Consider the following 26,823-nt stretch of genomic DNA (forward strand, 5'->3'; position numbering starts at 1 on the left):
GTGCACCTGCATTAAGCTATGTCCTTATTGTGTAGTGATATTTGACACGGTGTTGTGATATTTTCAGATCAGTGCTAATTTGGAGGAAGCACATAAATGGTTCAAGTCCAAGTTTGACAGACACCAAACAGAACTGATAAAAACACGTGGAATAGATACATCAAAAGAACAATTGTGCAATTGTGAAAATTTCAAGAAGACGAGCAGGGAAATATGTTTGAGCTCAAGACAAAAGTCAAAGGTTAGTCTCACCTTTATACGTTTTTCCATTAGTTTTGAGTTAAACTTCAGAGATGAGAGAAACAATTATAATTTGTGGATGAATATCAATTACAGTTTAAAATACAGAAAATGGAGTTCCAATGCAATAAGTACAATGTTTGCCTCTAAATTATTTATCAATAATTGTGGCCTGTTCCCACCCTGTAACTCTAAACTAACAAACCACTATGCGTAGAGATATATAGGTGATGAGCACATTAGGTTTATTAACACATTACATCTAGTAGAAAGGAGAAATCCTTCACAAGGATGATAGCCTGTTCTGCAGAGGATGACAGCTTCTGTCACTGTGTTTTGTTGAGTGCAGATTCTCTTCCTTCCGGCTCTGTTGATCTCTCCAACTTCATTGTTTTATTCCATTTGCTTCTGATCTTATATGGTAATGAAAGGTCTCCTGGGCTATCCCATCTCTTTGCATTTCAATAACAGATTCTCAAGTAATATAGAGCCTGTTTCTTCTTTTTTAGATTAAGGTGTTCCTTATCATTACTGTTGCCTCTCCAGCAATTTGAACAACCCTTTAATGAAATACTCTCACATTGTGATACAACATATTTTTCTTGAGTTTCTCCTTACCATCCTGAATGCTTTTCCACTTTGAGCCGTCATGGGTCAGGGACTCCCAAGAGTTGGTGAAGATATTGTATTTTTTAAAGGTGGCTCTGAGTTTGCTAAGAACATCCTTGAATCTTTTCCTTTGCCCCCTCTGAGAGACTCTGCCTATGGCAAGGGCTTAAAATTAAAATAGTCTGTCTGTTTTCGACTGTCCAAAGGAGATGACTGAGTGTAATTAGACAGTCAATGGTGGGGATATTGACCTCTGCTGGATTTTATACCGTGAGCTTCTAACAGGACATTGCCCAACTGGCCTAAGGCTGTGTTGTTGCACAGAAAGTATTGGCAAATTTTGTCATTAATGTCAACATTTGCCATGAAGTGGCTCTTGAGATATAGAAAGTAGTCTACATTTTCCAGGGTGTCATGGTATACCTTTGCCATCATGGGTCTCACAAGCCTTTTTAATAAACATTCCAATTATTCCTGCTGCTTTCAAAAGTGCTGGCGAAACTCAGCGGGTGCAGCAGCATCTATGGAGCGAAGGAAATAGGCAACGTTTCGGGCCGGAACCCTTCTTCAGACTGATATAGGGTGGGGGGGGCGGGGAGAAGAAAGGAAAAAGGAAGAGGAGGACCAGAGTGCTGAGGGAGAGCTGAAAAGGGGGAGGAGACAGCAAGGGGTACCGGAAATTGCCGCTAGGGTAAAAACTAGCGGCATGAACATTGACTTCTCCAATTTCCGGTAGCCCTTGCTGTCTCCTCCCCTTCTCAGCTCTCCCTCAGCCCTCTGGCTCCTCCTCTTCCTTTCCCATTTCTTCTCCCCGCCCCCCACCCTACATCAGTCTGAAGAAGGGTTTTGCAACTCGTGTTCTCCACACCTCGAACATCTGGCAGTTTAGTGCCTCGATAACAAACAGCACTGGAGCACTGGAGGGCTGGTCACCAACGCAATATTCCGCCTCTCCACCAATTCCAATATTGCTCGCCAGTGGGGGGGCTGTCTGTTGCGGGCCGACAGTATGGATGTTGCGGGCCGACAGTACTGGTTTCCAGAGGGCTAGTATACACATTGTGGGGCGAATGGATTCTTGGGCTGGAATCCAACTGTTGCAACGATTTTAAAAGCCAAGCCAAGGCAAACAATTGGGCTACAGCCACCTGACAACCAAAATTCATTTTGTGAACACAAACTTGTTAAAAAGGTGAGGCAAACAATTGGGCTGCAGCCACCTGACAACCAAAATGCATTGTGTGAATACAAACTTGTTAAAAAGGCGCGGGAAACAATTGGGCTGCAGCCACCCGACAACCAAAATTCATTTTGTGAACAAAAAATATTTTAAAAGGCGAGGCAAACAATTGGACTGCAGCCACCCGACAACCAAAATTCATTTTGTGAACACGAACTTTAAAAAAAGGCGAGGCAAACAATTGGGCTGCAGCCACTTTTCAGCCGCATCGAGGGGACTCACCGTGGAGTAGGCGTGCGTTCAGTGTTATTCGCAGCTCAGAGAGCCGTAACTCTCTCGCTTTCTGGGTCTGGCAGAGACTGAGTGAGGCACTACACTTCCGGGTTTTATAGTCCCTCCCACTGCCGCCAGCGGGGGCAGCAGAGAGAATGAAATTTTTTTTGAAAACATTAATATCTCTCTGATTTTTCATCGATGGGAAAATCTCTCTGGTCCCGGAAGGCGGAGGGGGGCTCTGAGCAAGGTGGCCAAAGATGACGGCCGTTGGTGGCGGCGTTCTCTCGGAAATCGCAGCACAGTGGGCCAAAAGCGGTCAAGATCAGACTTTTAGTAATATAGATTCAATAGTATATGGTCACACTGATCTGTTCTGTATTTATTTATGCCTTCTATATTCTGTTGTGCTGAAGCAAAGCAAGAATTTCATTGTCCTATCTAGGACACATGACAATAAACTCTCTTGAATCTTGAATCTTGGAAAAGGTGACGTTTCAGGTCAAGACCCTTCTTCAGACTCAAGAAGGGTTTCGACTCGAAACGTCACCTATTCCTTCGCTTCATAGATGCTGCCTCACCCACTGAGTTTCTCCAGCATTTTTATCTACCTTCATGATATGTCAAAATACTTTTCCAAGTACTTTTGAAAAATTATCACTATTTGAAGCAGGGCAGCCAATTTACATAGAGTAATGTTCTACAAATAACGATGTGTGGAACATTACCAGTTCATTTTTGGGGGGGGGGGGGGGGGTCATTTCAGTAGCGAGTTAAATATTATCCAGGATACTGGAAGCAATCCCCCATCAGAAGAGTTGCACAATTATTGACGTTAGAAAGCCAAGATGCATATGAACTAGATCAAATTAAAATTTGAACTGTGCATTTACCAGAAGAAAGGTTTTCTCATATTTAAATTTCCATCTTTCAGAACATTACACAAGATGTGTACTTCAGTTCACTTTATTTTCTTCATCAACGCCTAACTTCTTGAATAAGGAATAAAGCTATCGTGATTAATTGATTCTGTATCATCCTTTGGGCCAAGTTTAACACTGCACTTCAAAAGGAAGAAAAGGCTACATTTTCTAAAGGGCAGGGGGATTTCAACAGTTTCCAAGTCAATCCAATGTCAATCGTTGGAAAACTAAACAGGAATTCAAATATGTCTCCAGAAAAATATCAATCTGATTTGCTAAGGTGATCAAACTGATGAAAGAAGCCAAATGAAAAGCTGTCTGAGCAGTTTCCATCTTCATGAACATATAACCGCGAAGATGTCACAACAATGGCTTTATTTTGACAGTGAATTGGATGAAGAACAGCTTGAAGCAGCAGTGAAAAAAAGATTTAGAATCTATTTATATATTGTCAGGTCTATTTTCCTTGACTCTATCATAGCATCATGATTGATTAGCATATTGCATGGTTTATTTCAAAATGCAGAAAACTGCAGACAAAAATGCCAGAAATACTTAACCGTCAGGCAGTGTGGAAGGAACCAGACAACTGTTCAAGAGTCAACAGTGTTTCATTCTCTTATGTCCCAAGGCAGTCGTGTTTTGCTTTGTGACTGACACCTTTTTAGTACAGACTATAACGACTTTTACAACCTCTCCATTCCAGCAACAATATTAAAACTCAAAGGTACATCAGGAATGTCTTAAAGTAGTCTTGTACACTTAAAATATGTTTCTGCTTATTTTAAAAAGGCTATCGCTTGTCCAGCAGATGCCAGGCAGGTCATGCGGCACAGGAAATCCTCCACCTCTCCAGAACGAGACGATTTGACCTGACCTTACGAAATACTCTGTTCGGAATTTCAACCTCTTCCTACAAGGAGGTGCACCAGAGCTCTTCAAAATTAGCATACAAGTACAGATTGCCAATAACACTGGATCATTTTTCAGTAGGTCGTATTTTTAGCAGCACCACATAAACAATGCATACCAGGATAATCAACAACAACTGATTGCTCAAACGGACTACAATGTTATTATTATTGTTAACCCTGATATGTTGATAGCCTACGACAGCCAGATAGGGTCATTGGATCCTTTTCTATGACCATGCAGTATAAACCTGGCACATCGGGTGATAACAGTGAGCCATCGTCTCAAACTGACTGCACCTCCTCAAGCATGTAGCATAGCTGACTTTATAGAATGGTTCTCTTCTCACAAGAGACTCAACATCCTTGACTTCAGCAGCCACAACAAAAAGTTATCCATCAATTTATAGTGCTTTGTCTCTTCAGATTTATGCCAGCATTTAAATTTCTCTTTCCCTTCATTTTAATGTATTGTCCCATTGATTTTGAAAAACTGTTAATGGGTTAAGATGCCTTCTAAACGATTACTACAGTGCATATTAGTTTTTATGCAGCCACTTTGCCTTTTATTGTTACTTCAAATGTTGCTTAATGCAGTCTTTTCACCGATTAGTGGTCTACTATTTAGCCAAGTCCCTACTCACAGATGAAGTTGTACCAACTCAAAAAACAAGAAAACAATTGGGTATAAGTTGCACACTTTCATTTCAGGTGGTCTAAAAATGTAAATTGCTATTCAGGTAGTAATAAAATGAAAAATGGAGAATGTAGTTTTTGATTGTTACTGTATATCATCAGCAAATTTTCGAAGAACTGTTGTGTGTGGAGTGTGTTCGCAGAACAGGCAATTTCAATCAAAATTGTGCATTGACTTTTTTAAATTATATATAATACTTAATATTATATTTCTCAGTGAGAATGTATTACAGATTAATTTATTTGAAAGTCATTATTTAAAATAGTGTAAAATATCAAATATTCACAATCTATTTACAGATCAAACCCCCTTTTCAGTTAGATGAAATATAGTATTTTCTCCCAATTTAGCTGAAGTATTTGAATTTCTGGCAGATAGTTATACAAATGTGTAATGTTGTACTAGTGGTGTTGCTGCATCAATCTAGTAAATTGTCATGTTGTTCCAGTCCATATGTCATGTATCTCATTTTGTTTGTTAAAGCACAAGTGATAAATATTTTTTAAATGTAAATTCAATGTAGAGTAAATCATGATTTTTTATATACATTTTATAAAAACACTGGATTCATTAAAATGTCATTGTCTTAATTTGATGACTAACATTTCTGTGAATTATTGAGTTAACTTGCAATGAAACAATTCTTGGCTATAATTTATTGAATTAAATTTATATTTAAGCATCTTTACAATATAGATGTGAAATGATTAATGTGGAAAAATCTTCAATAAATAGTCACAAGTGAATAATATATTTTTCAATTAATAATTGAGTGAACTACTCTGCTCCTTCAGGATTGTTTTCAAGAATACCTCAAAATTCTAGCATGTGCTGTCTCTTGTGCCTCTGATGAATGTAAATGGCAGCTTGATGGTTGATGTGGATTTGGTGTCTGATGGCCTGTTCCCATGCTGTACGACTATGATCTTCGATAGCCAGAAAGGAACAACTTTTGAAACTTGGTAGAGTCTATATATATTTAAAATGATTCAACTTTAGAAGACCCGGAACCTTGCTAAAATGTAGCTTACTGTAGTTTATCACTGAGTATATCATCAGAATCAAGTATAGAATCAAACTAACCCTGCCTTCCAAAGCCCTCTATGGACATATTTGATGTGTCTTTAAAGATTCTGCGACTTTATACTGGTTAATGCCAGCTGGATATTGCAATAGCTGTACATGGAACACTAGATGGTTGATCTACACTAGGATTCAGAAGCAATGAGCATGCGATAAATACACATCAGGATGTCCATTATCTTTGAGTTGCTGCTCAGATTTGACCCATATTATCCATCGTGATTCTGGATAATAGACATGATGGTGAGAAAGCAAATATTTTGAATTACTACATAAGAAACCAATAATATGAAAGATTCTTAAATAACTGGTCTTCAAACCACTTTTTTTTCCATCAAGATTATTTTTTATTTCCCTAGCATACTTTAAAGTGCACTCACATTGTATATATCCATATTGCAGTGGAACAAAAATGAAATGTTAAGATTGTAATACAATAACACAGAGGTTATGTCCAAAGTCAAATAGAAAAGCGTTTAATCATGGAGGGGGGAAGAGTGCATTGCATTTTATCTATTATCTAGCCATATTCCCCCTAACGGTCAATAAGTTGACCTGCCATTGATTTTATAAATTAAAACATTATGAATGCCCTTTTCTTAAACAATCATTTTTATGCATAGTCTAAAAAACTTGAATGGTGCATTTGCTGATTTATCTGATCCATTTATTTTGAAAGAAGGAGCTGTCTCACTATTCTCAAGTCAATACAGCACAAATTATTTAATCGCTTCTTTTTTCCCCACAAGAAACTTATAAATTAAATATTTTTACTTTTGATGAATATCCACCATTTGGACTAGATTTCTCAGGTAAAGGAAAAACATTCACCTGACGTTAACATCAGCTCTTGAATTAACTGCAAATGTCATTACAAAATTATAGTTTGCCATTTCTGTAGTACGTCAGGTTCCAATTGATTTAAAAAGTTAGTGATGTGCCAAATTTTGAATGTTATTTTCACACAGTTCTGGCAAATTACAATTGTACTTTTATTTTCCATTTACTTTCTATCTAAGATTTGATAGTGATTCCCTTCTTCCTCACCCCATCAACTTCCTATGTACATATCAAACAATTATATATTTTTTGGTCATTACATCAAAATAATATATTGAATTTCATTGCTCCATGCAAGCTCCATGATTCTGAGTATTATCATCAGAGGCACTGGCTACACGTAAACAACACATCCAAGTTGACAATAAATTAGTACATATAGAGAGGAATGAATATTGTTGAAAAATAATTAAAAATAGAAATTGTTCAGGCTAACATTTTTGATCCTCCACATCAATCTGACTTTATTTTTGATCATAAATTTTGACATTATTGCCACTTACTTGACTGGTCAATTAATGATTACTGATGTTAACAACGCTATGTTCTCCAAATCTAAACTAAAGCTAAATGCACCTTAACAAGGAAGTATAAAAAAATAAGGAATAAGTGTTAGAAGGAACTGCAGATGCTGGTTTAAACCGAAGATAGACACAAAAAGCTGGAGTAACTCAGCAGGACAGGCAACATCTCTGGAGAGTAGGAACGGTCTGAAGAAGGGTCTCCACCCGAAACGTCACCCATTCCTTCTCTCCAGAGATGCTGCCTGTCTCCCTGAGTTACTCCAGCTTTTTGTGTCTATCCATGGAATAAGTGTTAGCTGACTTCAGTGCATAACTACAGCAATAGCTATTTTACAGGAAGCCTAAATATTAAAGCAATAATATCTGTTTGTTTCCATTAGTTTTTAAGATAATTCTCTTTTTTTAACAGCCACTATTTGCCCAGTGAGGTACTCAGTTCAGGATTGCACATCAGAATCTCTATCAAAAACAGGATGTAGAATTTTCACTCCTGATCATGTCAAAAAACTCCTGAATCCATTCAGGCAACTGGTGAGGAAAAGATCAAGTTTGGCAATTCCAGAATAGCCAGAGTCTGGGATCACATGAAAAACAACGTTTACGTTATCAGGAGAGCATTAGAAACCCCACCCGATACTGAGCCATCACGTCAGGAGATGAGAGATCGTATTGATTGGGTAATGTTTAAATGTTCACGCTATTTTTAAACAGTGTTAACCTAAAACAAGTTAATCACAGGCGTCTTTAGGCGGTAGGTTACATTGTTAATCTTCAATCAGCAATCAGATTAGACCTGTTCAATAAAAATAATTGCAACAAGGGTTATGATTATTCCAGGTACAATTTGCAAATTAATTGTCTAAAATGAGTTCTAAGGTGTAATCTACAAACTGGTTAATATGAAGGAATAATGATTTGTCTTCTGGTTAAGTTAAATATAAATTTGTTTTGCGGAATTACACACAAATGGAAATGGAAAAGAATAATTGAGTTGGCTATCCTTTCAATTTACAAAATGTACCATAGGTATTTCACAACTTAATTTCAGTTTATAATTAGTCCACAATCAAGTTGAGTGCCTTGGTGCACCAAATTAATTTTGTGAATTGTGAGATTAGTTTTTGAATCTTAAAAAAAATAATTATCTTTAAATTCTCCAACTCCTCTCCAGTCCCATGTGCATGTCCTACAAATGTGAGAAACTGAAGGCATATTGGTGTAATGTGGACTGAAGTCTAGTTTTGTATCACTCAAGGAGTGAGTAACACACTGAGGCAATGAGGCAGTTTTACCTACAGCCTGGCTGAGATCAAACGAGTCTAGGACACAAGGCATTAATTTGGTTAGAAGACAATTATAGAATATTATTTTGGTTTCTAACGGAAGAGTCACTGTGTTACCTTAGTGAATGTGCTATGAAAGTTCACCAGATTGATTTCCAGGTGGAGGGTACTGAGTAGATTAGGTCTATATTCTCTTTATGTAAAGGAACAAGTGTAATCCTAATGAACATTTAGATTTCTGAATGGGATAGGGAGATGTTTGCCCTATCTAGAAGTAACAGTCTGGTTATTTAGGATTAGGATTTAAAAAAAGTTATGTTGAAAATGTAAATAGGCAGGGATCTATGCGTTAGAATAATAATGGAAGATGAATCTGAGGCAGAGAATGAGTTATGATATTAGTCAGTGGACAACTGTTCCTATTGCCTATGCCCTTATGGAAGATTTTTTTAAATTTCCTGTAGGTATCTAGTTAGTAGAAATTGGGACAATGCTTTATTTTTCAATTTGGAACTTAATAGTTCTTTAATTCCATTCAAACTGTTCTTGTGGGAGTTGTACTGCAGTCTGAAGCATATGCAAACGACATTTGGTTGTGTTTTCTATTCAGACAAGGCCACGCAAGATTAATTTGTACCACATCACTAGCCATAACATTTCAGGTCATTGACATAAATATATTTTCATATTTGTCAAGAAAAATCCTTAATACAAAAGTATTAGGTCAATTCTGATTGAAGAGAAATGCTAAGAAAAATTGAAGCAATGTTCCTAAGTTTCTGATTATATTAAACGCACGTTTTCTTATAAACTACCAATAATTCACATCTTTGATAATAGTTTTTCTCAAATTTGGAGAATATGTCTGTGGGCCTTCCATCCCTTAGGATGATGGTGATCAATATGTATGTAATTGACCCTCAATTAGGTTTATCAAAAGGCAATTCCTGTCCAGTGATGCAATTATCACACAATATTGTTGACCTAATGATAATTTCCAAACAAACACGTTTAGTGTAAAAGTAATAAGATGCCAAACAGGACCACTTTTTCAGCCCGGATCAAAACCTTGCCGAAGGTTTTCAAAGCCACTTCTTCCCAAATTATGCATATTCCTGATATCAATTTGCTTCATTATAAAGAATACACCTTACACACAGATCAAGCCTAACAAGGCAGTCTCAACTTCCTTTGACAAAACTTTGCATTGGATAGTTGCATTGCACAGATAAGAAGGTCATTTTGAAAAGAACTTGCAGTAATACTTTTGACTGCAATTTCTCAACTTCTGACCAAATATTCACAAATTTTTGTCCAGCCAGTTTATATAGTTATTCATGATCTTGTTTCCCACATCAAAATTGGTAGGGGGCAGTGCAAATATCATGGCACCATGAAATCCATCTTCATAGTGATCTAAAGTCACTTCTATTCCAGCATCCTCTAACCGCTTGGCATACATTATTCCGTCATCTCTTAGAATATCAAGCTCACAGGTCAGGATGTAAGCCCTTGGTAACAACTGCAGAATCTTTTTATCTGCAATTAGTGGGGCTGCTCTTGAGTCTAGCAAAGCTGGCAATTCCTTGATCACTTGTGGACTTCCCATTATCTGAACAACAGGTTTGAAGTTCTTTCTGAATGACAGTGGTAAAAGTGTTGTCCAATTTAATCGATCTCGAATGGAGGTCAGTTGACTTTGGTCTGAAGCTGTATGATTGTTGACTAACATTGCCTGGACAAAGCTTGGGTCACCATTTAGATACTCCAACCAAAATCGGGCCATGACCTGTTTGTACAAGATGGGTGTAGCCGTGTTTCGTTGATATGAAGGCGTATTGAAGTCAAAAGCCTGAAGTACTGGATATATAAGAGCTTGAAGCTTGAGTTGGGTAGTGACAGTCCTGTCCTGGACAAGCTACAAACACAGGGAAAATAAGATTGTTAAAAATAAAAGTGAAATGTTGCAAATGCACAACAGGGCAGACAGGTAGCTTTTGTAAAGAGGAATAGCATTTCAGGTCAATGACATAAATATATTTTCGATGTGTCAAGAAAAATCCGTAATACAAAAATATTAGGTCAATTCTGATTGAAGAGAAATGCTAAAAAAAAATTGAAGCAATGTTCCTGATTCTTTGATGATTTTAAACAATCCTTCACATAGAAACTACCTATAATTTACATCTTTGATAATAGTTTTTCATAAATGATTTGGAGAATATGTCTGGGGGCTTTCCATTCATTCGGATGATGGTTTCTGACATTGTGGTCAGATGTTAAGCATCACCTGGTGGAGCTCAGGAGGCAATGAAGGCAGAGACGGTGCAAACTCTGCCTGCACCCTTCTTTACTGGGCCCTCATCCCATCCAGTGGAGATTTCTATTGCTCCTCATCTCTGCCAACATCCTCCCGAGCTGTCGACCTCCAGGGATATCTCGACCATCTGTAATCATCCCCCAAAAATATTCTAACTTGTTCTATATATTGAAACATTACAGTAGGAGGTATTGTGGTAATTAATAGTAGGACATCAGCCTATGTATTATGGGAACTGTGTGGTTTGCGTAATATGTAATTTACCTGCTGGCATACGGCAGCTGCCAGATTTCCTCCAGCACTGTCTCCGGAAACTGCAATTCGATTTGGATCCACTGAATACTGTGACAAGATCTCTGGCTGCAGAAAATATCTAGTAGCACTGTAAACATCATTAATCTGCTCAGGAAAATGAGCCTCTGGGACAAGGCGGTATCTAAATTTAAGAATGGATAATGCAAATTTCAATGAGCCTCAATTTATAAAGTGTTGACAATAGTAAGATTCAATAGAACTGGTAAAAAAAAGTTCCACTCTGTACAATTCAAGTATTCCAATTACTTATCACACGTAACTAAGACATGGAACTAATACATAACTAAGAACTAAGGCCCCCTCCTGTCAAGTGTCAACATGTTCTAACTTACTCTAAATGTTAAAATATTACAGTAGGAGATATCATGGTTAGTAATAGTAGCTCAAGATTTACTATATACATCAATGTGCTCTAATGTTCGAAAAATAATTATCATGCTTTAATTACACATTAAAACATTTAAATAGGTACAAGGAAATGATATGAGCTAAGGAAGTATTGAAACAAAGTGATCAGTTTTGAAATCACAAGGTATATCTGTGCAAAGATATTCTCCATTAGATATGCAGGGAATGGAGGGATATGGTTTAAAGTGCAGGCAGATAAGAGTTGGTCTTGGCATCATGTTTCCAGCCCAGACCATCACACAAATCAACCTCTCTTCTATTGACTCCATTCATATCTCACGCTGCCTCGGTAAGGACAAGTTGCACCCCGGCCACTCCCTCTCCCATCAGGCAAATAAATCATCCTACCACGGGGAGCAGTCTTGAAATACTATCTACCTCTTTGGTGACCCTCAGACTATCCTTGATCGGACTTTGCTGGCTTTACTTTGTACTAAATGTTATTCCCATATCATGTATCTACACTGTAAATGGCAATAATGTAATCATGTATTGTCTTTCTGCTGACTGAATAGCACGTAACAAAAAGCTTTTTACTGTACTTCGGTACACATGACAATAAACTGAACTGAACTGATGTTCAGCACAGACATCGTGGGCCGAAGGGACTATTCTTGTACTGTACTGTTCTATGTCCTATCAGAACGGTTCATAACGGCAAGTAACTTCATACAAGTGGTCTGGAAACTTATCATTATTTTTTTTTGTATACAGGCAATGATTGGATACATTTGATAAAATAATTTCAAGATGGAGCTCGGGGAGAAAGCTGTGAACATGCAAATCCATGCAAGCATTTTAAGCAGGTAAGAAGAACTGTGTGTGAAAATGTTTGTGACCATAGTGAACATTCGGCAGTCAAATAATACATTTCCATTTTATTCTTTATGCACCTGTTAGCTTTTTTATCCTCGTTGTTATGGAAGACCTCATTGTATTTTTCTTAACAGGTGTGGTATGGGTCCAAATCCCCCCCAAAAAGACCAAATTCATAGACCTACAATGGGTCTGGATCCCTTTCAGAAACACAGTCAGATTTTGTGCACTGAAGGCAGGTTTCGCTCCACAGATGCTGCCTGGTCCATTGAGTTCACCCAACTACAGGCAATTAGGCTACAGATTGCAGCATCTGCAGTTTGCGATTGTAATCATGTATTGTCTTTCCGCCGACTGGTTAGCGCGCAACAAAAGCTTTTCACTGTATCTCAGTACATGTGACAATAAACTAAACTAAACGTCCTAAACCTCAATATACAAATATAATTTTGGATTTTGAACAACAGTTGAATATATCCAGCTATCTTTTTGACCAAAAAACTCAGAAAGTGCATCATCCAGGAAATTATCCTGTTACTTTGCAAATACTTACTCAATAGAGACAAGAACAGCATTCATTACATTTGTCATCTTCCGACAAAGGTGGTCATAGGATCGCATTCCTACATCAACAACAGAAATATAAAAGGAGGGAGGAGGCAAAATGTAGAAATATTAGTTAGAAGACAAATCCTACAATTGATTCTTTTAGTCAATAAAACAAGTCATCGTGGCCTTGGATTTCCACTCCTTGTACAGTATCTTTCCTGGAGCAGAGATAAGTCCCGGGGGCAGCTGCATGTCCTAGACTCAGATAGTTGTTAAGGCAGGCCTCAGGAATTGTTCATAGCAGAAGAAGAAAACCATTGAACTGCCTGTTTTAGTTTTTTGTAAATTCCTATCTGTTTTCTTCCAGACGAGACCAAAGAAGCTCTGTCTTCTTCCAAAGAGCCACAAGGTCTCCCCTAGGTGTCAACGGCAACAACTATCCACTAGTCCAATATAGGTTCCATATCTCACCTCCAAGAAGCACAGATTAAATACCACCAGAAGGGTACCGACCCGAAACGTCACCTATTCTTTTTTTCCGGAGATGCTGCCTGATCCGCTGAGTTACTCCAGCATTTTGTGTCTATCTTAAGTACCAGGGAGGTTAGGAGTCATACAGTATGGAAACAACCCCTTCAGCCCGACTTGCCCATGCAAACCAAGATACCCCATTTACACTAGTCTCGCCTTCCTTATAAACCTATCCTACCCATGTACCTGTTATGAACGTATTTTAAATGTTGCTACAGTACCCGCCTATACCGGGAGAAGGCACTGTTTGTTAAATGTGCTGTTCAGATACTATAATTGGAGTTCTTTGTATGCCAACTCTTTGACTGGCCACAAACTATACTTCCCATTTAAGTCATGTTGTGTTCAGGAAGTAGATGACGCGTTTCAGACCAAGAGCAAGCCAGGCTAGTTAAATGCCTCTACCTATTTACATAAGAAGCATATACTACTGAAGAGCAGCTGGAACAAGCAGTGGATTACTAGTCAACTCTGCAAAGCACTTCAGCAAAATCTGTATACCTGCTCCACCTAAAAATGTAGTACATAACGAGATGCAGACCTGCATTAAATAATTCATGACATGAATAATTCAATCAATTTTTTTGATTGTTACAAAACATAAGAGCTAGTAAGTTTAAAAATGTGCTTTTTTCTTTACATTTAGTTTGAAACAAAAAACTTAAAACTAAAGAACACTGAATCTTTTTTTAATTTAATCTCCAGAGCTGTTTAAATTAATTAAAAATGCATATGCACCCATCTCCACTGCACCTTTTATTTTATTCTCCTAAAGAGCAGAAAAGATCAGACTTGTTAAATACATCCAACTAAATTTTGTAACTGTTCTGCATAAGTCAATTGCTGATGGTCATTTGTTAATATTAAATTTGAAATTGCTGCTATATATATTAGAGAATGCTGGGCAAACACATCCATGTAACCAGGATGCAGGTCCGCCATGGCAGATCATGTTCAAGGTTAAAATGGTTTACTCCTGTTGGATTGCCTAACTGGATGAAGAACATACAAAATGAATACTTCAAGGAAAATTAAATGACTTGCTGCTCCCTGTTCACTTACTTGCACTTCCCAAAGCCCAGCCTCCACCGTGTATGTAAATAATGCTTCGTCTTAGTTCACGACTCAGCTTCCTCTTGGGTTCAAACACTCTGACTTGTACTCCGTCGAATGTCGTGTCCGTCACCTTCACAATTTCACTTGATTGCGGGGCAAGCATATCAAATGCAGTGATGACAAAATTCAGCGCCTTCAGGTGGTGGCCAAGGCCAAGCTGCTGCACGAGATGACACTGAGAAATAAAAGTGGTATTAATTGAATCTATATTTTCGTGGTCAAACTTTGCAAAACAAGATATATAATTTATTGCACATAAAAACAAAGTGCTGGAGGAACTCAGGCAGCACCATGGAAGAATGGACAGATGACGTTTCAGATTTTCAGAAGGGTCCTGACCCTTATGGTTTGAAGGTGCACTGCCCTACACTAACCTAAGCACTGTCTTTATAGCTCATGATATTGCACTTTTGGGGGGGGGGAGGGGGGGTTGGCAGCAAGTGTCCAATTTATTTGTACAATTTTCGCAACATTCCACGGTGTGTGGCTTCAACAAAAAGTAAACGTTTAAAAAGACCAAACAATTTAGTTCATTTGTTTCAGATTTCAGAAAAGCAAATGTAACATAAAAGAAAAAATGTCCAATGTCTTTAATAGGGTAGAGGTGAATTAGACAGTACCCTAGCAGATGGTAGGACCGTTCAGTAGCCTGATAAAATAGGGAAGAAGCTGTTCCTGAATCTGGTGGTATGTGCTTTCAAACAATTGTATTTCTGCCCGATAGGGGAGGGAAGAAGATGGGATGACTGGGGTGTAAGTGGTCCTTCATGATATTGGCTTCTTTCCCGAGGCTATGTGAAGTGAAGATAAAATCAATGGAGGGGAAAACCCGTTTGTGTTATGGACTGGATGATATCCATAACTCTCTGTAATATCTTGCGGTTTTAAGCAGAGCTGTTGCCAAATCATGTTATAATGCATCACGATGGGATGTTTCCTATTGTGCATTTGCAGAAGTTGGTAAGAGTTGTGAGAGTAATGCTGAACTTCCTTTGTCTTCTGAGGAAGTAGAGATGTTGGTGAACTTTATTGGCCTTAGCTTTAATGTGCTCAGTCCAGGACAAATTATGGGTGATATTTACCTAGGAACTTGAAGGTTTTGGCCATCTCACTTCTGCACCATTGATGCAGACTGTGGCATGTACACCAATTCCTTTCCTACAGTCAATAATTAGCACCTTCGTCCTCTTGACATTGAGAGAGCAGATGTTGTCTTCATAAAATGATACTAGGCTCTTTATCTCCTTCCTGTACTCCGTCTCGTCATCAAGATCTGGCCCACCACAACAGTGTCATCTGCAAATGTGTAGGAAGGAACTGCAGATACTGGTTTAAACCGAAGATAGACACAAAATGCTGGAGTAACTCAACGGGACGGGCAACATCTCTGGAGAGAAGGAATAGGTGACGTTTCGGGTCAAGACAAACTTGTAAATGGAGTTTGAACAGAATTTGGCCACACAGTCGCGAGTGTATACGGAGTGTAGGATTGGGCTGAGAATGAATTCTTGCAAGGCACTGGTGTTGAGTTATTGTGGAGTATATTATGTTGCCTATTCTCATTGATTGTGGTCTATACATCATGAAATTGAGGATCTGGTGGCAGACATGCAGTACTAGATCCAGAATTTTAGAGATGAGTTTGGTTGGGCTTATTGTGTTGAAATTACGTAATTATTCAGCTGCCACAGAAAGTACTTCTACAAAGTACGGAAGTCGGCTGATCATTGCTGAATGTAGAGGAAAGTTCATTGACATGTTGTGCCAAGTTAAAGCATTGAGATTGCATAAGGATATGGGCAAAAGGCCAGTCAACTGGCCTTTACATATTAAACATAACAAAATAAAACCGGTAGAATGAGAAATGAGAATATACAAGAGTCTAAATTTAAACAAAGTGCAGAGGCAAAAGAAAATAAAAACCTCGGAGAAAGTGCATAAAAGATTTACCAACATAGTCACAAATTGAGAGATTTATCTTGCGGAGAAAGGCTGTGAAAACTGTAACTATTCTCTTTACAGTGGATCAGGTCAAGAGAAAATGTGATTGAACTGTGTTATGTAAAAGGGTCAGGGTAGATTAGATAGAGAGCTGGAATGGGTAAGGAGTTGGAGTTTGGATGTTTAGCAATCGAACCAAAAGGTGATTTGAGAAGAAACTTTCCTTAAAAAATATAGTGCATGCTTAATATGTGGACTGCATTGCCTGGCAGGGTGGTTTCAAAAATAAATGGGATTAAAGTCAGACACTTGAAAGAAAATAAATGCAGGGCAGTGGGGAAACAGGCAATGAGAACTACCATGGTCTCAAAGAGCTGAACGGCCAACTTTCATAATTTTAGCATTTTATGATTCTCAGAATTCTGGGTCATAATTCCAATATAAATACATTTTCCCCACTTGTTTGCATCTGATGCTCAGTAAATTACTAATTCCATTAAAAAAAAATCAGGTCTCTTCTCACTGGGTCATGAAGAACAGAATCAGGCCCTTCGGCCCAACCTATCCATGCCAACCAGAATCCCCCATCTAAACACGTCCCATTTGCTGTCTTTGGCCCATAATCCCTCTCTGGGGTGGAACCCTCTCCAAGACAGACGTGAAGCTCACCGTTTGACCTGTTTTTACAAAATGTTAAATGGTCAGATCGACATAGACTACAAGACCTACACCAAACCCAAACCAATTAGGAGCAGACGAGGGCATTCGATCCAATTTGTGATCCCAGCTACAAAGACAGATGTATACAGCAATTAGTTCTTCCCCCGCACAATTAAAGCATGGAATAATCTCCACCCAACCAGATGCAACTAAATTTAAAGTAGCTCTTTCTTCCCAATAACCCTTTCTGGCTTAAGCCCTCCCTTCACCACCTCCAGTTTAAATTCCATTTGGAATATTTTGGAGGACCAAGAAACCAAGAACCAAGAAGAAGAATCCCATGTTGCTATCCATGTACCTGTCCAAGTGTTGTTTAAATGTTGTTCTGTACCTACCACAACTATATTTACATGCAGGGTCCTGAGTGAAGAAGTTGCCCCTCAGGTTCCTACTATATTTCTCACTTTAAATCTATGCCATCTGATACTCCATTCCCCTCCTACCTTGGAATAAAGACTCTGCATTTACCCTATCTATTTCCCTCATAATTTGATATACCTCAAGGAGACCACTTCTCAACCTCCTGTACTCCAATGAATAAATTCCTAGCCTTCCATTCCTCTCCATGTAACCCAGGCACTCAAGTTCTGGAATCATCCTCATGAATCCTCTCTGCACTCTTTGTGACTTAACAACATTCTTCCTATAGCAGGGTGACCAAAGCTGAACACGATACTCTGAATGGAGTCTCACCAACGTCAAGTACAATTGTAACATAGCGCCCCAAATTATATACTAATTTCCCAGAATGCTGAAGGCCAATGTGCCAAAAGCTTTCTTCACCATCCTATCTACCTGTGACAACACATTCACGAAACAATGTACATGTACTCTTGCATCCCTCTGTTCTACAATACTCCTCAGGGCCCTGCCATTCACTGTGAAAGCCCTGCTTTGGCTTCCCAAAATCTAACACTTCACACTTATCTGAATTAAATTCCATTTATCTTTCCTCATAACTGTCTACGTTACCAGCTATTTTAGTGTCCTCAGCAAACTCACTAATCATGCCTTGTACATTCACGTCCAAATCATTATGTTGATGACAAACAGCAACGGCCCCAGCACCGATCCTTGAGGCACACCACATGTCACAGGCTGTCAGTCCAGTCCACCATCACTCTGCATCCTTCCATGAAGCCAAATCTGTATCCTGTTAGCTAGCCCTTCCTGGATATCTTGCGATCTATTCTTCCAGAACAGCCTACCATGTGGAACCTTATTCAACTCCTTACTAAAATCCATGCAGACAACGTAAGTGATCTAGCTCTCATCAACCTTCTTGGTTACCTCTTAAGAATACTCAATCAAATTTGTGAGACATGATGTCGCACACCACAAAACCATACAGACTGCTCCAAATCAACCCCTGACCTTCCAAAAGCACGAAATATCATATCTCAGAATCCTCTTCAGTAAATTTCCTACCACAGATGTTAGGCTTACTGATCTATGGTTCCCAGTTGTTTTTGTAACCCTTCTTAAATAGAGGTACAATATTAGCCACCCTCCAGTCTTTTGCCACCTCGCCTGTGTCTAACGATGACATGCTTTCAGTCATATTTGCATTTAAGCTGAGGTTCTCCATTAAATCCATGTTCTTACTGGTTTAATTGGCTGTGGAACAGATTTCGAATTACATTTTACATATGAAACATTTAATTAAAATACATATCTTGGTAATCCATTTGGATGGTTATAAGGGTAAAAATAATATTCTATTGCATGGGAAAACATTACGTGTGCTCCAATCAAATCTTCGTGAATTTTAACTCATGTGGACTATTGTCAAAACTTCTACTGCAATAGTTCACAAAGAAAGGGGATAATTGAGTCTGAACAAGGGTCCCAAAACTGAAATTTCTTCTGTCCATTTACCTCCACATAAAGTGCATTCAGAAAGTATTCAGACCCCTTCACTTTTTCCACATTTTGTTATGTTACAGCCTTATTCTAAAATGGATTAGATTCTTTTTTTTTATCATCAATCTATACACAATACCCTATAATAAAAAAGCAAAAATAGGTGTTTAGAAATTAATTAAAATAAATAACTGAAATATCACATTTACATAAGTATTCAGACCCTTTACTCGGTACTTTATTGAGGCACGTTTGGCAGCGATTTCAGCCTCAAGTCTTCTTGGGTATGTCGCAACAAGCTTGACATACCTGTATTTGGGTAATTTCTCCAATTCTCTGCAGATCCTCGCAAGCTCTGACGGGTTGGATGGGGAGCATTGATGCACAGCTATTTTCAGGTCCCTCCAGAGATATTCGATCGGGTTCAAGTCCAGGCTCTGGCTGGACATTCACAGACTTGTCGCGAAGCCACTCCTGCGTTATCTTAGCTGTGTGCTTAAGGTCGTTGTCCTGTTGGAAGGTGAACCTCTGCCCCAGTCTGAGGTCCTGAATGCTCTGGAGCAGGTTTTCATCAAGGATCTCTCTGTACTTTGCTCCGTTCATCTTTCCCTCGATCATGACTAGTCTCCCAGTTCCTGCCACTGCAAAATATCCCCACAGCATGATGCTGCCACCACCATGCTTCACCGTAGATATGGTATTGGCCAGGTGATGAGCGGTGCTTGGTTTCCTCCAGACGTGACGCTTGGCATTCAGGCCAAAGAGTTCAATCTTGGTTTCATCAGACCAGAGAATCTTGTTTAGGGAGGAGTGACTTCCGTCTGGCCACTCTACCATTAAGGCCTCATTGGTGGAGTGCTGCAAATATAGCCGTCCTTCTGGAAGTTTCTCCCATCTCCACAGAGGAACTCTGGAGCTCTGTCAGAGTGACCATCGGGTTCTTGGTCACCTCCCTGACCAAGGCCCTTCACCCCCGATTGCTCAGTTTGGCCAGGCGGCCAGCTCTATGGAGCGTCCTGGTGGTTTCAAAGTTCTTCCATTTAAGAATGACGGAGGCCACTGTGCTCTTCGGGACCTGCAATGCTGCAGAAATTGTTTTATACCCTTCCCCAGATCTGTGTCTCGACACAATCCTGTCTCGGAGGTCTACGGACAATTCCTTCGTCTGCATGGCTTGGTTTTTGCTCTGACATGCACTGTCAACTGTGGGACCTTATATAGACAGGTGTGTGCCTTTCCAAATCATGTACAATCAATTTAATTTACCACTTGTGGATTCCAATCAAGTTGTAGAAACATCTCAAGGATAAACAATGGAAACAAGATGTACCGAAGCTCAATTTTGCGTGTCATAGCAAAGGGTCTGAATACTTATGTAAATGTGATATTTTAGTTATTTCTTTTTAATTACTTTGCAAACATTTCTAAACACCTGTTTTCGATTTTATATTACGAGGTGTGTGTAGATTGATGATAAAGAAAAAAGAATTTAATCCATTTTAGAATAATGCTGTAACGTAACAAAATGTGGACCCGATTGTCTGAATACTTTCTGAATGCACTGTACGCTGCCTGACCCACTGAGATCCTCCAACACTTTGTTTTTTGCGAGGATGACATCCAACTCAGACCATTAAATCATCGTTCCTCCTAGTCTGCAATTAATAGACCTGTGGCCTAGATTACATGCTTAGAGTTAAAAATATGACTTTTGAGTTGAAGAATGTCCTCCCTAAAGACCTGCTGATCTGTGTAATATCCACGTTCCCTTTTGTTAAAATCAGTTGCTATCAGCGATCTGTTCCAAGACATAACAGCGATGATTTATACTTAGTGGGTCATAAAGGATTTTTCCTGAAGTTCCAAAGAGAGAGGCTTTAGAAATCAAAAATTAACTGCACACTTCTAAGTAACAATGTGACTTGTGTTGACTGCTGGTTCAATAGCTAAAACCTAGGTTTATAAATTATAAATGCTTGACATTTCCTCTTCAAGAAAGAGTTCTGCAAGGCTGGTGGTAAAAACCATAACTAAGTAGCATCATTAACTTAATCTTGAAGTAAACCACATAAATAAGTAAACATTTATTTTTACTGAACTATCACGTCCCTTCAAAGTTTAAAAAATATTTTTCGATATTAGTATGCTACGTTAAAAAAACAAGATCAATAGGCTTTGTGGAAGACATAATTCTATTTCTTGAAAACAAGGAAAGAACTGGTCAACTAAAGTAAACCCTCTATGTGAAAAAGTTGCCCCCTCGGTTCCTATTAAATCTTTCCCCCCCTCATCTTAAACGCATGTCCTTTGGTTCTTGATTTCCCCTACGCTGGGTAAAAAACCCTGTGCATTCACCATATCTATTCCCCTCCTGATTTATACACCTCTATAAGATCAGTTCTGTAAAAAATTATTATACAATATTGGAAATAATTTACATGTGTTTGGAATATAACACTTTTGGCTAAATAGAACAATTATTGGACAATTATTGTTTATGGACAATTGAATATTTTTTTCTTTACTCCTCTCTAACCTTCCCACAAAGTACTGTAGATCTCCCCCGCCAATTGACTCCTCTGCTCACGAATCTTTTCTGCTTCGCTGTTCCAAATAAAAGCCCTCCCGATAGCCAACCTTTAGGCTAGTTTGGAGATACAGCATGGAAACAGGCCCTCCTCATTAAAACTATCCATCTCTGGCAACGTCCTTACAAACCTTTTCTGGGCCCTCTCCACTGCTTTCACAATCATCTGGTAATGTTACTGCAGGTTGTACTCTAACTGTAGCCCGGTTGGCATTATATAGAACTCGAACATAACTTCTTTCTTTGTACATTCCCATCTTGGCAATAAAGGAAAGTATCCTATTTGCCTACTCAACTTTATGTGCCTGTTCTGCTGCATTTGTAATGGATACAGCCTACATAATTGTTTCAGGCTTCATTAGGTGCACCTGGCAGCCTTTTTTCCCCCCGCATGTACTAGCTCATTAGCCTTCCCCAGAAAGCAATGGAGAGGAAAATGGATTTAAATATAGAAAGGAGTTTAAAAAGCAAACCAAGGGCTGAAAGCATGCGTCATGTTCAGTTCCAACATTATCATGAGAAAGTGGATTATATGCATTTCTTAAAGTTACATTTCTCGATTCATTTACTCCTCCCGTTGCAGGTTTAGAGATACAGCAAGGAAACAGGCCCTTTGGCTCACCTATGTGAGCATGTATCTATACACTGTAAATGGCTCGATTGTAATCATGTATTGTCTTACTGCTGACTGTTTAGCACGCAACAAAAGCTTTTCGCTGTACCTTGGTACACGTGACAATAAACTAAACTGAACTGAACTAAGTCCGTGCCAATCATCATTCACCCATTCATACCAGTTCCATGCTATCCACTTTCTCATCAACTCCCTACAAACTAGAGGCAATCAAAAGAGGCCAATTAACCTACAATCCCGCACGTCTTTGGGATATGGGTGGAAACCGGAGCACCTGGAGGAAACCCACGTGGTCACAGGGAGAACCTACAAATCCACACAGACAGCACCCGAGATCAGGATCGAATTGGGTCTCTGGCACTGTGAGGCAATAGCTGTACCAGCTGTGCTATTGTGCTGCTAACTTTCTATTTCCTTCTTCTTATATTTCCTCATTTATGATCCATTCCTAACTGAAAAATGTGCAAACCAAGACAATTCCATAGCAAGATGTGATGCGAGACATCATGTGCCGGTTTAATTTGTTATGACTTCCTCTGGAGCAACTTCTTTACATAGGAATTTATCAAAAGTTTTCCAATTCTATGTTTACATAAGTACATGCCACTTTGAATCTTCTGGAAAACCCGTATCAAAGACCATCACTGGGATTTTCCACCATTTGTTCACTAAGATTCCCTATTAATTGATTTTTTTTCAACCCAATAATTCTGATTTAAAGAAGCAGCACCTTAACTGAGCAAAGGCTGGATACAGACTAAAAATGCTTCCAAGTCTGTGCAGTTCTGTTTATTTGCAGCCCAGTTAACCAAGCCAAACAGCAACATATCAGAGAGTGGGTTATGGTGTTCAAATGGGAAGAGAAGCGGCTGTGGGAGGCCCTTCAGCAGCCAGGTGAGCGGGCAGATTGAGCGCAGCCTGCAGCTGCAGCATGGAGCAGTGGTGGAAGAGTCTGGCTAATCCCTATATCATTGACATTTCCACACTCGCCCAGTGCCACCAGGACACCGGCCCTTAAGAAATGCATAGACTTGACTGATGCAAGTTGGCACCGGAACATGGCTTTCTTTGCATATTGTCCCAGAAGAGGATCTACTATTATCAATTCCACTTTCATCTCTCCATTCTTTCACGTACGTGTGATTGTACTCGTGTATAGTATGATTTGACTGGATAGTACGCAGAACAAAGCTTGTCACTGTATCTCAGTACAACCCCAACATGACCATCAGACTAGTGTCTGAGTCTGAAAAAGGGTCTTGACCCGAAACGTCACTTATTCCTTTTCTTGAGATGCTGCCTGTCCTGCTGAGTTACTCCAGCTTTTTGTGTCTATCATCAGGCTATTGAAAACTACAAACTCCAACTAATCTCTGAACTACAAACTGCCTTGATTACACTAGGGACTTCGGGCTTTGTTTTTGTTTTTACACCTAATAGCCTTTTTATATTTCTTGAACTTGTTGTTTATTATGGTATCTACTGAGTACTATGTTTATATTGCTGCTGCAAGTAAGAATGTCATTGTTCCGTTTTGGGACTTGCGATAATAAACACTCTCTTTAACTTGATGTGCCAATAATAAACTAAACTAAACCTCTGGTGGCTCCTGCCAATCTGTAGGGCACAAAGCTCCACTGGTTAGGTTAAGGTAAATCAGAGACACCTAAACTGCTTCAGGCAGCAATACTTGCCTCCCCTACTGAAGGAGAAGGCTCCCACAGGTAAACCTTGGGTGATCTATAATATGTGTAGAAAAGAACTGCAGATGCTGTTTTAAATCAAAGGTAGACACAAAATGCTGGAGTAACTCAGCAGGACAGGCAGCATCTCTGGAGAGAAGGAATGGGTGACGTTTCGGGTCGAGACCCTTCTTCAGACTGAATCTGAAATTTCGGGTCGAGACCCTTCTTCAGATTCAACCTGTCCTGCATTTTGTGTCTACCTGTGATATATAATATTGCAAGAGATGAAACACTCTTCTGCAGAGAGCAGAAATTAGGATGGGATAGAGTTGGGGTGAGAGCTACTTAGAAATAGACACATACTGGCCTCTGATTCTTTATGTAGGATACAGTTTATTAATTAAATTTAAAACAAGTCTCAACAAGGCTCGCTGGTCACTGCCACCGCCACCCAGAAACGCCAGCAAATAAGGTTGTGCTGTGGGAACCCACCCATGGAAGACGTGACCTGGGATGGCCAATCAAGACGATGCTGAAGACATTGATGGAAGACACATGTGTAGAGACAAAAGAGGAGCTTGCCAGCTGCATGGAGGACAGAGATATGTGGTGCATCCATCACCGTGCCTGTCGGAAACCAACACCACTGCATCGCTAATGTTTTCAACGATGATGATCAACACTTTGTTGAAGACCTGTTACAGGCCTCAAATGCACAACAGAATTGTGTGCAAATGACAGGTTTTCTCGCTGTCATACCCAAAGCTCATGATACAAGCATGTCATGTGAAATATCAGATAGAATCATAAGGCTTTGGAGCAGAATTAGGCCATTCTCCCCATCGAGCCTACTCCCGAGGATATAAAGTGTTGGATGGCCCAACTAAACGAGAGTAAGTTTGAGGTCATGCTTCTCGGCCCCTCGGACTCAATCAAAACGATAGCAGGCAGCCTTGGAAGCCTTACCCCATTACACAAACCGCACGTCAAAAACCTTGTCGTGATATTTGACTCAGCATTGAAATTTGACAAACAAGTCAATGCCGTGGTAAAAGCTAGCTTCTTCCAGCTTTGGACGATAGCTAAAATAAAACAATTCCTCCAGTTTGATGACCTCGAAAAGATCATCCACACATTTATCTCCTCCCGCCTAGATTACTGCAAATTCCTCTACACTGGCATCAGCCAATCTTCCCTGTCCCGCCTGCAACTGGTCCAAAACACCGCAGCGAGACTCCTGACGGGCACCCGAAAAAGGGACCACATCACCCCGATCCTGGCCTCTCTCCACTGGCTCCCTGTGCGGTTCCGAATAAATTTCAAGATCCTCCTTTATGTCTACAAAGCCCTTAACGAGCTTGCCCCCACCTACATCAAAAGTCTGCTTACCCACCACCTCCAGGTCCCTCAGATCGGCCGACTTGGCGTTACTGAACATCCCGCAGTCTAGGCATAAGCTCAGGGGCGACCGCGCCTTTGCAGTTGCAGCTCCTAGATTGTGGAACAGCATCCTTCTTCCCATCAGAACTGCCCCTCCGTCTCTTAAAGAAGTCGACACTTAAAACTCATCTTTACTCTCAAGTCTTTCTTGACGTCCTCTGAGTGAGGGCTATATGTATGTATTTATGAATGTACTTAATCTATGAACCACTGTTGTATAACGTTAGTACCTCCACCAATGTAAAGCACTTTGGTCAACGAGAGTTGTTTTTTAAATGTGCTATATAAATAAAAGTGACTTGACTTGACTTGATTCAATCATGGCTGATCTGTCTTTTCCTCTCACCCCCATTCTCCATAACTATCTTCTCTTGAGGACATTAAAGATCCCCTGGGCTTATTCAAATAAATTAATTCTCCCACTGTTTAAACCTCGCCCAGTATCACCAGGAAACAGATTAACTTGGACGGTCAGAATGCGAGACCTCAAAATAATTCGTCAGTTGTCAGGTGATTTGGCCCACTCTGCAGGTGAAATTAGGGCATCTTCTTCTTCTTCTATGTAGTTTTTTTTTTTGGCGGTTGGCAAACAAAAATTAAGGCATCCATTTGTGCAAATTCTTATATATCTTTTTTTTAATGTAAAGGCAGGAAAACAAAGATCACGAACGGGCGAGAATTGTAATTGGCCTTTTTCCCAGTGAACTATGCTGATTCTCGCACTGACGAATGTCACCGCTGTTTGGAAATCACCGCCTGCATTCCGAGTTCGTTCATCATGATGGTGCCCCGACGTGAATTTATTTTCGAGAAAATTATACGATTCTCAGTAAATTATTCTCAAAGAGTGAAAGTGAAATGACGCATGTAGCTACAGTTTTGAATGAAATAGTAGAGAAATGCAAATGGTAATCAATATAAATGATCACCTGACTTTTGAAAACATGAAAATGCAAACAGTAAATTTAAACTGACGTAATTCCCTTCAGTACTGAAAATTGTATTTCTAACCTTTAATTTGACATTCTGTAACCTGTTGTAAAACTAGTATGGAATTGAAAGGAAACTATACCATATCCTGTACTCCTCTGAACGTTGCATCCAGCAGCATCAGTTTCCAGGGTTCGGAGACCGTGTTCGGAAGTGGGATGTATACATAGTAAGCTGTCAAAGCAGCAAAGATCACGATCGCAGCGACTGTTGTTCTCATTGTTGCAGAATCCGGACGAAAATGCATTATACGCGGCTCGGCACAGTCACTCACTCATTTCCTTCGTTTCTATTACTTACCACCGGGAGGACAGTCGCCAATCAGATCGACAGTCGCCAATCGAC

The 26,823-nt window shown here is 39.5% G+C and overlaps 2 protein-coding genes across 4 annotated transcripts in view; one reads left to right on the top strand and one right to left on the bottom strand.

Annotated features, from left to right (window-relative positions):
* Positions 1-5,517, top strand: part of ccdc150 (coiled-coil domain containing 150) — a 51,513-nt gene extending 45,996 nt beyond the window's left edge. For all 3 annotated transcript variants that reach the window (XM_033031253.1, XM_033031250.1, XM_033031252.1), the window contains 2 exons: positions 68-241; positions 4,018-5,517. In XM_033031253.1, the coding sequence (XP_032887144.1) occupies positions 68-241; positions 4,018-4,101 (258 nt within the window). In that variant the 3' untranslated portion in view covers positions 4,102-5,517. The remainder of the gene's footprint in view (positions 1-67; positions 242-4,017) is intronic.
* Positions 5,518-6,238: 721 nt separating this feature from the next.
* Positions 6,239-26,801, bottom strand: nceh1 (neutral cholesterol ester hydrolase 1). The gene is made up of 5 exons (XM_033031259.1): positions 26,561-26,801; positions 14,565-14,793; positions 12,976-13,045; positions 11,148-11,319; positions 6,239-10,481 (listed from the first exon to the last, which is right to left on the bottom strand). The coding sequence occupies exons 1-5, from the start codon at positions 26,723-26,725 to the stop codon at positions 9,864-9,866; spliced, it is 1,254 nt and encodes a 417-aa protein (XP_032887150.1). The 5' UTR covers positions 26,726-26,801; the 3' UTR covers positions 6,239-9,863.
* Positions 26,802-26,823: the final 22 nt, after the last annotated feature.

Source organism: Amblyraja radiata, chromosome 13 (assembly GCF_010909765.2).
Source record: "Amblyraja radiata isolate CabotCenter1 chromosome 13, sAmbRad1.1.pri, whole genome shotgun sequence".
Taxonomy (NCBI): domain Eukaryota; kingdom Metazoa; phylum Chordata; class Chondrichthyes; order Rajiformes; family Rajidae; genus Amblyraja; species Amblyraja radiata.

What these genes read in the sequence shown, in the direction of transcription:
- nceh1 (XM_033031259.1), bottom strand. Translation starts at nt 26,725, where the DNA reads ATGCATTTTCGTCCGGATTCTGCAACAATGAGAACAACAGTCGCTGCG. An exon ending in TCAGAGGAGTACAGGATATG is followed by an intron (nt 14,794 to 26,560) that starts GTATAGTTTCCT and finishes TTTATTTCTCAG; the next exon opens with TGTCATCTCGTGCAGCAGCT. An exon ending in CAGCTGCCGTATGCCAGCAG is followed by an intron (nt 10,482 to 11,147) that starts GTAAATTACATA and finishes CTGTGTTTGTAG; the next exon opens with CTTGTCCAGGACAGGACTGT.